The sequence below is a fragment of the Oenanthe melanoleuca genome, chromosome 1 (assembly GCF_029582105.1).
Source record: "Oenanthe melanoleuca isolate GR-GAL-2019-014 chromosome 1, OMel1.0, whole genome shotgun sequence".
Lineage (NCBI taxonomy): Eukaryota > Metazoa > Chordata > Aves > Passeriformes > Muscicapidae > Oenanthe > Oenanthe melanoleuca.
The window spans coordinates 30,341,226-30,356,295 of record NC_079333.1 but is presented as its reverse complement, the minus strand read 5'-3'; the positions used below and the strand labels follow the sequence as shown (position 1 = coordinate 30,356,295).

The 15,070-nt window shown below is 40.0% G+C and overlaps 1 protein-coding gene across 1 annotated transcript in view; it reads left to right on the top strand.

The window, feature by feature from the left end:
- The window catches only part of TENM4 (teneurin transmembrane protein 4), a 1,506,484-nt gene that overhangs the window by 1,407,164 nt on the left and 84,250 nt on the right, over window positions 1-15,070 (top strand). Inside the window, exon 25 of the mRNA XM_056495278.1 lies at window positions 6,688-6,904. Coding sequence (XP_056351253.1) covers window positions 6,688-6,904 — 217 coding nt within the window. The remainder of the gene's footprint in view (window positions 1-6,687; window positions 6,905-15,070) is intronic.

Here is a 15,070-nt window from a genome sequence, read left to right as displayed (position 1 = left end):
TAACTTGTTTGTGCAAAAATACTGAGCCATTCCTTTAGAGCCTTCCTCTAAACCAGAGTTTAGATTGGAACTGAAAGGTAAAATCTGATTTGCTCAAGGGTAAGACTGAGACTGTTATCTTTACCTTTGAGCATTTACATTTAAAACCTTTCCCACCCAAACTCTCCCAGTAATTCATCCAAAAGCATCACAGGACAAGACAGTGTCCCCACGAAAAGTGATAAGGTTGCCTGATGAATGGCACAGAAAGGGAGCTGAAAGATAAGAACTGGATGAGGTGAGAGGCACAATTATTTACATAATCGGTGCATTTTATGCTTTTGTTGCCAGTAGAAATACTCCCATGTGAGACAGTGTGGTTTTATTGTTGATTTCACTTCCTAGTTTTGCTTTGCTAATGCAGTTTCTCATAGAGGCTCATCCCATTGCAGTCAGTGACAAAAAAGTGTCATGGTCTTTAGCAGGAGCAATCCTTGCATTTGTCATGTATGCTGTCCCAGATTCACCCTAACCAGGCTCCTTAAACTCACCTCTTTCTGAGTGCCTGTCTGCCTGGGGCTCCAAGAGTGTGTCAGGGTTCACAGAATGCTCTGTGTACAAACAGATCCATCCCAACCCATGGCCTGCCTGTTCCAGCCTGACACTTGACATGCAGCACCTCTCAGAGTCTGCCTAAACACATAATAACACCTCTGGCTGCAGATTATTTGCATTCTGTTGGTGATGTTAGCATGACTGATTTTTGTTGCAGCATCCATAACTCTGTAGAAATGCTCAATTATTCAGTCTCAGTCAGTTAAGACACTGCCCATTAAATCAGCCAACACAATTGTAGGGCCATGGAAAGTCACAGCTAATTTGAAATTTTATTAGCTCTCAGCTGATCTTGTTTACTGCAGAAGCAGTGTCTCAAAATCAGCCCTTTGCTTCTGTACAAAGCTCTAATCCTTGACACCTTTTGGGAGCTGCATGGCAGTGAATGAGGAACTTGGAAGCTGCACAAGACACAAAGGAGAAATGAGACTGCTGTGGGATTTGTGAGCACTTTGCAGCCAGCAAGTGCAACAACAACTCAAGGACAGCAAGTAGCCCCATTGCTGCCGAAGAAAAATTATTTTGTGGGAATTTCAAAATTTCTGCTTGGTTTGGGTTGGATGTATTTTTTGCATGCATCACATAGACAAAATCATAAAGGACATGATTTTCAGAAAGTGATGGGTCTTGAACAGTGTTTGAAAGCCAAGTAATTTTAGCTCCTCTTAAATTTGGTGTCCAGGTGACTATTTGTGGAAGGCAGTTATGATATGGAGTATCTCATGAAATTCCTGAGTGAGGTCAGCATTTCCATCTGTTGTCATTATCTAGTGTGGATGTCCTGATAGTTACAGTGAGTGTTTTAAGTCAGTTACAATCAGGTGTTCTCCAGCTGGTATTATGCAAATGTTACACTCTTTAGGCCAAGGTCCTGCTCTCAAAGAAGACACAGATACCTTTGGAGTTCAGCCCCTTCCATGAAACAATTTTCCTGTGGAGAAAAAGCTGAACATTCATTGCAGATAGAAAACTTTAATGAGAATTGAGGTTATTTCATTGGGTTGTGCTGACACTTCAGAGCCTTTGGGGACTGGAGCAGATGTTTTGTGAACAGAAAAGACAGTCTCTGCTCCCAGGGAGTTTACAGTCTAAAGCAGTGTTTTGAAGAGCTCACTAATAGGATTGGTGGATTTCAAATCTCTGAGGGAGTCAGAGCATCATTTTAAAAGAAAATTGAAACTCCACCCACAAGATACGAGCTGTATGAGCCATCCCAAAATAAAACTCATTGTCTTGTGATATACAGAGTGCAGATTACCTGATAAAAATGGTCTTGGTCTCTTAAAATACAATGTTGGCTGAATAAACTGGAGTTGCTTTATCCTCAGTGGCAGAAAAGAAAGGGTTCATTCTCCTTCATGTCCCTTTCTGAAGGAAATGAGCCACAGCTCACAAGATGACCTGCAGAAGTGCCATCCACTCTGATTTATTCTATGATTACTTGAATCTTAGTGAAAGATGCAAACCACTGAATACATTATTTACCAGATGTGACAATGTCTTGCCAATGGCTCCCTTTTCACAACAACAGTGGTTTGATTCACCCCATGGTAACTCTTAAGACTGCAAAAAGGTATTTGTTTCATGGCTTCATGCAAAGGAAGTGGGACGAAAGAGTTTGGGTTTGGTTTTAGCAGGACAGTCAAAGGACATGTATGTGATGTAGAATGCATAAACAGTCTCAAAGATGTAAAAATGAAACTAAGAAGGAACACAAGAGATGTCTTAAAATATGGCTTAGTGACACATCTCTGAATTAATTTGTTAATTGGGAGGCATCCATCATTGGAGGTGTTTCTGTAGGGATCCCTTGGAACTGTATCCAACCCTACTCAGCATTTTCATTATTCTCTTAGAATCTAGTTTACTTCTCTTCTGGTAAAATTTTTGAGTCACCTAAAGCTCAATGTGGTGGTAAATGATGTACCCAGATCATCTTTACACAGAGTGATCTGACTCACATCGCTGCAAGGTCACAATCAAATAAAACATATCATAATGCAGCAAAATGCAAAATAGCCCTGGGAACAAAGAAAGGATGTTATACTGGAGGGTTGAGAGATTCTTGAGAAGCAGTGACTCAGAACAGGATTTTGAGGTCACTGGAGGTAATTGTCTCAACATGAATTCTCAGTGCAAGGCTTTTGCACCTTCACCTCTGTGAACCTTAGAAGTATAGAAGCCCAAAAACTCCTTGGAGAAGAAGAAGTGATCTCTTTTCTGCACCTAGTATTGCTGACATAGTGCTGTGTCTGGTGTTGGTGTCCACACATAACAGATGTGAAATTACTGGAAAGAGATCAAAGGATGTCATGCACCAAAAAGTCCAGTGGATGGGAAACAAACCCTAAAATGGAAATTTTGTTCTTCCTCAGCTGTCCAGAGAAAAGATTTGGAATGGATTGTTGTTCTGTGTGGAGGTATTTGCACATAGAAAAGACATCAAAGCATGCAGGGCAGAAGGAACTATTGGTAACTTTATGTACAAAGGCCAAACAAGACCGGTCGTGGGATACTGGAGTTAGACAAGTCCAACCTTGAAATAAGACATAGTTCCCTAGCAGTAATTAAGCATTTCAGAAGCTAACTGGAGGAAATGGTTGGCTCACTATAATCAGCTCTTTTGATATATGAGATATTTTTTTAAAACACAGACTTCAATCCAGTTCTGGGTGGGAAAAAAAATAAACAACCTATGGGTCTAAGAGGTCAGACAAGCTGATCATAGTAACCTTAAAACATGAATTGCAGTAATCCCCCTATGCAAGACTTGTCACAGAGACAATTCAGCAATACATTTGTTTTCTGCTCTGAAGTGCCATGGTCATATTACAGTTTATTTAAGTAAGGGAGCTGTCACTTTTTAAAACCAAGAGCTGTATAAAGGCCTCCTTAGCTAAGAACTTACTGTGCAGCCTACCTGTGCTCTGGGAGTTACTGGAATTAGGCATCCACATGCAGGTCATGGGTCTCTGTGGCTTTGCTGCTGCAAAACTTGGGGTGCAGAGGGCTTTTATTCCATGTTCACCTCCCTCTGTTGCCTGTCTCTGAAAAATTTGCAGTGATTTCTAACAAAAATTCACCTTTATGCTTTGTGGATTTCAAAGATGTTTTGTCTTATGGTTTTATATTGTTTTATTTCTACTTCATATGGTTTTTGTTGAATTGGACAGTTAAAGCCAGAGTTTTATTTTGCTCTGATTTTTTTTTTATTAATCCATGCAGCTCCCTGAACACCTTGCTCTTAATGGGTCAGGAGCTTCTTGCAAATGTCACTTAATCCTCACTCTTCTGATGGATCCAGTGAGAGATATCAGGGCATGAGAAGTCATAGCTGTGTACATTGTCATATATCTCCTGACAATTCCCTGTAGGGCACCACTTGGTGACTTTTGGACCATACAATAAAAAAAAAAATAAGGAGAGAGTATATACATGGATGCTGTTCTGCAAGACTCAGTCAGAAATAGCCATTACATTTCCTAAGCTAAAGAAATGCTTTGTCCTGAAACTGCTCTTGGTATTAGAGGGAGTTGAGTAGCTAAATGCCATTTCAGCCCTCGAGTACATTCATGAATTTAGGATGTCAGTGACAGACCTCTCTGGTGTAGTTATCCTCAATTTATTCCATATAGGTCCAAAACACATTAGTTGAAAGGCTTATCTGCAGATGAGACCTCATCATTCTCACCTGTTCAAAATATTGTCCTCTGCATCTATTCTTCAAACATTTATCTACACTTTCCTGTGAAGACATTTTCTTGCTGTCTTGCAGCTTTGGGCCCCAAAACACATTTCAGATGCCTAGAAAAAAGACAGGCTAATGAAGAAGTATGGTACAGCTGGTTTGCCATCCTTTCAGCCAAGTGTCTGTAGCCTTAGGAAACATTATTAATGTGTGGGAGAAAAAGACAACATTTTATCTTCCTTGAAACTAGTCAATATAGTAACAAGGCTGGTTTATTGGGGTTTTTTTGGGTTTGTTTTTTGTTTTTTTTTTTTTTTTTTTTTTTTTTTTTTTTGTTTTTTTTTTTTTTTAAGCAGGAAGCTAAGCCTGTTACATCTAAGCAGATCTGTATTCTGTGTACTGTCTCTCAAACTCCATCTGAGATGTGACCTTCCAGAGTCCTACTGATCTAATCATCTGCAGCAAGTAATTTTATTAATGGGCAAAGACACTCTAATTAGTTCGTTTTCATTATCACTAGTCATCAAGAGAAAAGGCCAATGGGTGGGTTTAGTGTCCGAGACGAAAAATTTTTATGGCAATTTTGTAAGAAGTTATAAAGATATAGAGATGTTAGGACAGACAGAGGTAAGGTAAGGGTAACAGATGGGATTTTGCAAAGCTCTTCTGCTGGCCAAACAGTGCTCCCATTATCATTAATAGCACTTATGGAAATGACCCACTGTGAGAGAGAGTGTGTGTGTGTGTGTGTGTGTGTGTGTGTGTGTATACACAGAGCAGGTACTCATTGTCATTGACCTGCTTGGACACAGGAAGCTCTGGGAATTGTGACCAGGCTTGTTCAGCTTTCTGTGTGTGAGTAACCACATGAAATGATGATGTCAGCAATGTTTTAAACAGTAAACGATTCCAAGATTGGCACAAGTATAACTCAACAGAATCCAAGTCCATGATGTGTGAGCCATCTTAAGTACTAGGACAATAAAAGATCAGATTTCATCCTATTTATATTGCAGTAAATACAAAGTAATGCCAATAACATTAGTGAAAGGACTTCTAATGCATAGTGGTAAAACTGGGGCAAAACTGAAGCTCACAAACAGTAATAATGACAAAATGTCATGTTTTAATTTACTGTTTCTTTGAGATAAAAAATCCATTATCCCGAAAACTAGAGATATCATCCCACTTCAGGAGGACACTACCTCTCAGGAGAGTGTTGCTCTCCAGGCACGTTCATTTCTTGCCTCTCTGCTGGTGTTGTTAGCAGGATGCTTGTTGTAAAGGTGGTTTCTGTGATATATGGAGCTCCCAGCAGCTACACAGAGACCAACCACTCATTTCACATAGGTCTGTGAACAGCCATCACATGGTAGTAATTTTCATTCACTGTCAAACTGTCTTGCTTGAACTGATGAGTTGGAAGCTAAGGGCTCCATATCCCATTACCCCAGAACAAAAACAGCCAGTTCCCTTATCTGATTTAAAGATCTGTCTCTACTATATGCTAACAACTTTTATTGCTGAATGTGATGCTTCATCAAACCTCTTTTGAGCTTTTTCTTGTATTTTTTTTCCTGTCACTGCTTTTTACTGTGCTGTTTGCAATGAGCAGTGGCATCTCAAAATGAAGGGGGGAATGTTGCTGTGGCAGTGGGAGGGGAAGTGGTGCTGTCTGTGCAATTGATGGCTTGACAGATATGCAAACCCTCATTTTACTTAGCAAGCCTTTTCATGTGTGTCCACTGCTATTATTGTTGTTACTATTAATTTAATGGTGCTGAAAGTGCAAGATTTATATCCTGAGAGTTTGAGGTCATCTGTTACTCTGTGTCAGTATCAAATCAATGTGACCAAGGTCAAAAGAGATCAAACCTTCCCAGCAAAATCTCCTTTACTTTTTACACTGTTTTACTAGGTTACATGTATAGATCTCTCTGCAGGCATGGTAGATACCATGGCTTTATTCACTATTTGATCCTGCTGAAAGCAAACCTGGTAGCTTTGCTGTGATGCAATGTGTCTGTGATTTGCACAAGGAACAGGAGCAAGGTACAGAAGTTGTGTATTTTGGCAAAAAATACCCACAACAATCTCTGGGGGCTCTGGAGTTATCCAAGTGACTGAGTTGTGGAACGGCACATCCTAGGATTAATCTAAAATATGCTTTTTTGAGGGCCCAGTCAAATATATGAGTTTTTAGATATTACATCCTACTGCATATTTATATTATATATTAATGTGTATTTTAGGTTCCTTATTGTGACTTAAAGTGAACATGCCTTTCTCACTGTAGATGAAAGTCTGCATTTTTCTGTTGGGGGCATTGGAAAGAGTTCTTGCACCCTGAAGTCTGCAGCACTGAATGTTTCCATTGCTCTAAAATGTTCCTTACCCTTGTGTAGATGGCCTGGTGGATTGCATGGATCCAGACTGCTGCTTGCAGCCGCTGTGCCACGTTAATGCCCTGTGCCTGGGCTCCCCAGACCCACTGGATATCATCCAGGAGACACAAGCCCCCGTCTCCCAGCAGAGCTTGCATTCCTTCTACGATCGAATCAAGTTCCTGATTGGCAAGGACAGCACTCACGTCATCCCGGGGGACAATCCTTTTGAAGGCGGGTAAGTCAATCTGGGGGTTGATTCAATAAGTGGTAAAGCATAAGCCACTTTAAGACATGGAAAGGCAGCAAGATGCAGAATAGTGAAAACTGTTTAAGTAGATACCTGAAGAATTTTGTGGCTGATGTAGTTCTGCTGTCTCTTCACCTACACGTTCCTGCCAGCCAGTAAGACAAGATGCTTCTCTCCCAACACATAGGAGCAGTTGCATGTTTCCTCACTTCCCTTATTTCAAGGAGTGAAAGGCATCCATTCAACTCTTCTAGGTGAAGTGACTGACATTGTGCACAAGTATCTCCTAAAGAGCAGTGACACAAAAGAGAAGGAAATTAGAATGCTATTTGCAATCTATAGTGTGAATATTAGAGACCTCAAAAGAACTGAGGATAATTGTATACCATCTAGGGAGGGCTGTGATTTGCAGTATAAGCAATCAGGTCAGATATAGATTGGTTTTAAAGCCGAGAAATTCTTTATCGCTGCAATCATCATCAAGAAACAGGAACTGGGAAACAAAACATAGCAGTTCACTTCTGCAACTGCATCTCAGCAATTTAAGTATCTGTCAGGGCTGGTCATCCCTGAAAATCATTTCTTGTAGCAGGGTAACTGTGGTGTCAGATTCCTGGATCATTCAGTGTCTGCCCTGAATGTTGCCTTTCAGAAGTAGTTACCCTGATCCTGGAGCTGGCTCTCAACATTTAGGTTTGAACTCTGTTGAGCTTCACCCAGTCATGAACTGCTTACTTTCAGCTTTCCCACACACAGCAGTTAATAAGCTGGCACTGAAAATATACAACCCTCATGTTTGTGTGGGTATTTATTTCAGCACTTACATCTCAACTGGCCTCTTAGTCCCCTCTAGATCTGACCTAATGCTTTTCATGAAGGGACACTGCCAGCATTTCTTGGGTACCAGCTCCCATACAGCCCCTTTTTTGGTAGCAGTGTCAGGAAATCGGCCTGATGTGCTATTTTCCCTGTTACTTCTTGCTTCCAAGGTCTTCAGGGTCCAAGAATGCTGACAACAGTGACTCAGATTATAACCAAATACTTATTATGTTGCAAACAATTCTCCTTCATTGGCATTCTGAAGATCACAGGTACTGGATACTGAACAATCTGGACTCTGGACTAGTTGTTGTGATTTGTTGCTGTAAAATCAGGATATGAATTTCAGAATATGAAATAGATTATGCTCACCATTTCATTTTTCTGATGTATTTAGGGTAGCAATTTCTCAACATTTCCACAGAGTTATCAGGTTATCAGGTCCATATGGATCCTTTCTGACAGGTAGAGAGTTTTGGTACACACACATCTGTGTTAGTGAACTTCCCATACAACTAGTGAACTATAGGGATCTTCGTATATGTGCATTAAAAAAATAAAACTGCAGCTTCTTTTTAAGGGCTGCTTGCATTCAACAGCATACAGAGCTGGGGGAAAATAGTGGAAATTTCTAATGATATAGTGAATTTGTTTGTGAGAGTGCCAGCAGAGAACCAGCAGAAAGAATGTGTTATTTAGGGTCACATAAATTCCTACAGGAGTTACATGTGTTTCATAGATCTGATGATAGATCTCTATGTAGGAAGGACCTACTAACCATCTCTAGATATCCTGCTAAGGAAAGATTCAGAATTCAAAAGGAGCACCTGCGAGCATAAATGTTTGTTTGATGTGTAGATTACTGGAGTGAGGGAATGAAAATATTCAGATCAACAGGAAGGGTTTTAATGACTTCTTTTGATTAAATGCAATGGAAGTAATAAAACTGTTCTATTTAAGTTAGGATGAAAAGTTACACAGAGGTAGTGATGATTTATGAGGTTTCCATTCTCAAATTATCAGCATAGGGTGTGTGCCACTAAATATCGTCTACAGATTTGTCACCTCAAGCTGTGATTGTATTGCATCTCTCAAGTTAAGTATCTTGGTTCACAGGAGTGATTGCAAGTAACATTGAAGAACCTCAACAGAAGGTATATTTTCCTTTGAGACAATACCTGGTCCAGGCTAATGAGAGTGTTGGGTTTTTGAAAATGCCACTACTCTTTTGGGATTTTAAAAGAGATCACAAGTTCCTGTCAGTTCTTAAAGATTCTATAGTTCTGAATAAAGTCAACCACTGCAAGGGTTTTCTGCTTATTTGGCTTCTCTTTGTAGTTTCAATTGCCTGTTTCCCCTCCCAGAAAGCTGGACCTTTGAACAGCTCCTGTGGTCACCCTGGAAATGACAGTGCTTCAGTGCTTCAGTAGTCAGTGACTGATATGTGGGGAAAGGAAGCATGGTCTGTGACCATCTGTGATCCAGTTAGTCTGGACAGGCAGGACTGCCTATATTTGCATGTTTGGATATGCCCTTTATTCAGTAGCATTGTCACTGAAACTCCACCAGTTGCTTTTACAACAGGCAGGTGATAATATCCCTGTTATCCATGGAGCTGCTCAGTGTCTCCATAAAAATCACAGCAGTCACTGGGGGCCAGATGAATTGTTTACATCACTCCTTCTAGCTGCTGGCTTGAAAGTTTGTCTTACAGGAGGGAGTTACTCTTATGGAGTGCTCCAGCATCCTGCTTTAGGACAACCCTCTCCTATTGCTGCCGGGCTGACTCATGAAGTCATCTCCTTCTTGGTGTAGATCAGGACTGTAAGCTGCCGATCATGGAACTTCCTGTATCTTTCTGTCCCCGTGGCATCATCCTCATGGGGTGGGGTTGGAGTTGGATCCGTGTCATTTGCTGTGAGCAGTCCCCCTTGAGCCGGCAGTACAGAGGTGACAGAGGTCTCTGTCCCGTGTGTCTGGTATCCTGCATGGGCACCAGTGGCACAGCCACACTCACCATTCAGGTCAGGAACTACAGCCTGCTCCTCTGGGCTTCACTAGGTCATGGCTGACTGATTATCACCCTGGGGGAAGCCATGCACATTTGCATCCCTGTCTGGCCTGTGCAGAACTGGCAGCAGTGTGAAGGAGGTGGCTGAATATCTCTGCAATATATTTCCTGAGCTTCAAAACCACAGCTTAGCCACTCTTCAGAGAGAACAGCAGTGCAGATCACCTAATGGATACAAATAAATGAATGTCTCATGACAGCTAGCCTTTGAGTGAATTTATTATTGAATTACACTCTGGCTTTTTAAGAACAAGCTGAGCTGACAAGCTCTCTCACCAGTGCAGAAGAAGAAGTTAGACAATGACAAATTACCCTGATGGATAAAGGCAAAGACCTTGTCTCTTCCCAAATACCAGCAATTATATATTATTCATGTTTGGGAAGAAAAAATAATCATTGCCCATATTGAAATGAGTGTTTATGATGATAAAGCAAGTAGCTAAATTAAATTTTGAATGCACAGAATGTCTTTTCACATCATTTTGATGAACAGATAACAAGTACTCCTCTACTTGGTCGTTCTTGTATTGATTTTGAAACAATTTACTCTTACTGTTTGCTTTGTCGTTTTTAAGCTGTTCTTAGTTGTCCATCACCATAAGGAGTTACAGAAGATGCAGAGATGTCAATAAGTTAACTATAAAGTAGGACACCTGATATATTTGTTCCCTTTTGAGGGAAAGTGTTAGAAACTGGCAAGAGCAGGTTAAAGTCCTGATCCACAATCTTTTATGGTAAGTGTTGGCATAGGTTAAAGTGCTTCAGAAAGCCATATGTAGAATTGGTACTTTTGTAAAGAAAATTTGAAATCACTCAATCTTGAAATAAATGTGTGTTATACCCCTCCTTTTTTGAGACAGATTGTGTATATCTACTTGCTGCCAGTGGTATCAACCTGTTCTGATTGCTTGGGCAGCTAAAAATAACCATCTGAGTTACATGAAACATCAGAGAGCAGCATCTGTTATTAGCTGCAAGAATAGTCCCTGATTGACCTCAGGTCAGTAGTCTACATATAAAAAGTTAGTTTTGATGATTTAAAATTCTGATCAGAATTAACTTTGCACATGTTTTCCCACTACTGAGTGACAAGGTATCTGTAAACATGTCACTCAACCTTCCTATATCCCCTCTGTGTGCCAGGCAGAGCAATGTACCTTACTGATCCAGGTGGAGAGGGTTACACAGCATAGTTAGAAACTCAGATAGACAAGTATGCTCTAAATGCCTGTGTGCACTGTTTTACTGTGAATAAGTAAATAAATTGGGTTCCTTGTCCAAGAGTTAAGTTTCATTAACCAAGTCCCATCAAAACCAAAACTGTGAATATTGATCATGGCCAAAGAGGAGCTAAGAAAATATAGGGGGGATGGATCTAAATATTTTTTCAGAATGTTTTGGTAGTCCATCTGGTCAGTTCTAAGTGATTTTGAAGAGCATTGCTATGTTTTCTTAGTGTCCTTGAGGGAGTTTGCCTGGAGAAGCTTTGACTGCCCTATCCCTGGAAGTATTCAAAGTCAGGCTGGATGGGACCCCGAGCAATCTGATCTAGTGATAGGTGTCCCTTCCCATGGCAGGGGGTTGGAACTGGGTGGTCTTTAATGTCCCTTCCAACCCAAATCATCCTATGATTGTATGAATATGTTCAAAGCATCTTTTCTTTTCACATGTTTCATCCCATTTATGGAGGGCTGTGGGTTCACCCCAGCAGATCTTTCTGAGGTTTTTAACCCAAGGAAACCAAGATGCTCTGTTTTTTCTATATTTTTCCGTCAAGAAAAGTGTAACTTTGATACAGTGACACAAGAAACACTTCATTAGTTGAAGATAAAGTTAGTGGTCAAAGAACCCAAACTTACCAGGTGTAGCTTTATGCTGATGATTTCTCCTGAGCTGGCTAGTCCAGTGTTCCAGCCCATGGCTCTGGCCCAGCTCCAGGCAGATGCAGTTTCCTTCAGCAGCAGGAAATTCTCTGGGTCAGATGCACCCACTGAATACAGACACCAGAAGCAATGCAGGAGCTAGGGAGCACAGCAGCTCCATGAGTTAGGACAGCTTGGAATGCTGCATCTGTTTAAAACTGTGTCATAGAGATAACACAGCATCCAGTGTTCTGGGGGTGAGCACTTGTGGCACAGCATGGTACCTACATTGATGGAAGCAAGGTCGTATTTTTTTCATATTTTAAACCAAGCTAACACAGCAAGTCTTCAAATCCTCTTCTTCCCAGCATTATTGTCTTCTGAAGACATCATTCTTTCGATGCTTTCTACTTAAATGAACTCCTTATTAGGCACAAGTCATAGCTTTTTGAAATACAGAATAACAAGGAATTTTTAAAAACTCACTGGTTTTTGTTTTGGTAATTAATCCCTTCAAGAGGGATTAAGAGCAAAGCATACTTCTAAAATTTACCTTTCCTATATACAGGGCTTATTTTTTTTCCAATGTTTGCCCTCTGATTTTGAATTTAGAATAGCATTATTTCCATATAGTAAATTAGTGCAATATATGCAGCTACTTATATCAAGTTTGTGGAATCTGTGCCTGCAAGACTTCATGAAAGCAAAGCTCCTGCCCATATTTATGTTCTTTTCCATAACATCGATAGTATAACCAGGATCATGTAACCACATAATTAAATTCTTCTTTTTTAACTGTCAGTAAAAAGAATTTGGTTGGACTCAATGATCTTCAAGGTCATGTCCAACCTTAATGATTCTGTAATTCTGTAAGTCCTGTGTACAGTCATTGGAGAAACTGGGCTGCAGCTTTTTTCAAATGTTTTAAAAACATTAGATATTTATTCCCAAGCACAAAAGAAGGAGTAGGATCTTCCTAGTGTGATTTGGGCATGCTTCCAATGCCCAGTGAGGCAGCTGATAGAAATGCTGCACCATACTGCACCTGGAATTAAAAGGCCCCAGGTGATACCTGCGTCCCAAGAAGCTCTTGGAGTGTGCAGAAAACAGCTCATTAGGAATTTTTTTCATGCTTGCAAGTTTTGAAGACTTGAGATTTAAGAACCTTCCAGATTACAGAGGTAGTGATGTGCAGTTTTGGATTTAGGAGTTTAAACTATGGTGTAGGTCTTGATGCATTCTCTTGGATCTGCACGTAGATACTTGATTAATATTTATTTAGTACTTAAGTTACTGTGCTCTGAAAAAAAACTGCCTCATCAGGAAGAGTCTGTCCTTTGAGTGTGGCATTTATTTGCCAAATTGATTAAAACCTCCTATATAAAAAAGCAGTTTTATAATCCCAAACATAAAATCTTTTCTATTTTATTGGACATTTTTTTTCCTAATTCCTTTTGATTGTTGCAAATCTATCATACATCTTACATGTAGTTAAAGAACTTTCCATATGATCATCAAAAGAGAGATAATTTTGCAATTAACCTGGAAATAATGTATTTTTTCCTCCTCTTCTGCTCAGTTTTGTTTTCATGGTGCCTCATATTCAATGAAAGGCAGTGCTTTTTTATTTCTGTTCTTCTGCAGAGCTGAATATGTGGCCAGAGCTTAAAAAATAAATACCAGATGTAAAATACTATAATAACACAGAACTACTAAGTTCTGCAGACACTTCTAGTGAAGACTTGGCATGAATGCACTATTCATCTCTAAAAGTTATTGCAGCATAAAGTCTTTATCTCTTATAGAAATAATGGCTATAAAATGACTTCTGAAAAATCATGAAATAAGTATAATTCAGTATTAGGTGGAAAAATGATCTTGCACCTTCTGTACTTCTGGACACTTGATTTGGATTGTACAGACCTAAAAAAATATGAGTGTGATTCTGTTTCTTTGATATCTTATGCAAAGCAAGAGAGTATTTCTTTGGTTTTACTGAAGAAAAGGAGAGAGTAGTGAACTCCTAAAGCATTAGTCAATCACATTGTGAGTAAAAAGATTCTTCACTGAAACTTTGCAGAACAGCACAGCCCAGCTTTATTATGTGTTGCATTTCCTATAAAACTCTGTTGTAAAATACTTCCATTTAAACAGTTGGAGCCAGTTTTACAATTTCACAGATGTCATCAGCATCTTTTCCTCTGCTGAGTAGCCTTCCCATATCCCTTACCCTCCCTCCCACCTTGCCATTATAGTTCAACTGAGAAATCTTGAGGTGTAAAAACAGTGAGTCAATGAGGCATAGAGACACAAGATGCTCTGGATGGCAGGAGTGCCATCTCTTTCCAAGAGTGCCCAGATTGCTTGGCAGATCAGAAAGGAAGATTGTGCTGTCATAAAGAGAAAGGACACACATTGAGAAGGTGAATAATGTTCAATTCCTGGGAAAAGTATTCAAAGCAATAAGGGCCTGAGTCTATCAATGGAGCCAATAGGGAATTCTTGTGAGAGCAATGATCATGGAATTTCTAGAAGTGGTAGGGGGTCCTCTAAGGATATTACATTTTGCTACCAAGCTGTCATGCAATAAAGATACCTCCTTTTCCTTTTGGAGGAAGCAGCAGTCACTAATACTGCTGAAAAAAACCGATGCCCAAGGAGATGTTCAAGACCATCAGTTTATAGTCTTCACAGAGGAGAATGGAGTCAGTTGCATGCAGTGAGAAGCCTCAGAAACAACAATTGGTCCCAAAACCAAGTCCCTGCTTGTATACTAAAAATATCAGATGAAGACTCGCTGTCAAGTTAGACTAGATGTAAAGAGGCAGTAAGAATAAAATCTGCATCTAGAGATGTTATTATAAATATTGGTTATTAAGCACTTCTTTTTTGACTTCAAATACCAATTTCATTAGCCAAATTTATAAAACTATCTGAGCTTTTTCCCCATCCTTCTTCAATTAAGACAATTTAAGTAATGGGCTTTCACTGGAGTTTTTAATAGGCTTGGCTTTGCTGTGTCTTTCACGGAGTATCCAAATACTGAAAAAGGCTTCTTAGAAAAGGTTAACAGCTAAGGACCATGCCCACATAATCAGCATCTCCTGATCCTTCAGAGATGAAACCTTTTAAGTACTTTCACTGAGTAGGTTAAACAAACAGGGCAGGTGCAGTTTCTTGCTACGAGCAACATAGAATTGACTTTCTTTTACTGATTCTGTTGAGAGCCCTTAAAAACTTTGCTCTTCGTGACCCATTCTCCTTCTCCAGGGTCCTTCAGGTTCCATCAGCAGCTCACAAAGCAGAATGGCAGGATCTGTTCTAAGCCATGTCTGTCAGTGCCACTTAGCAGGTCCCCATTTGGGATATGGTCAAACATTAGTGCATTTAGTCACTTTGACA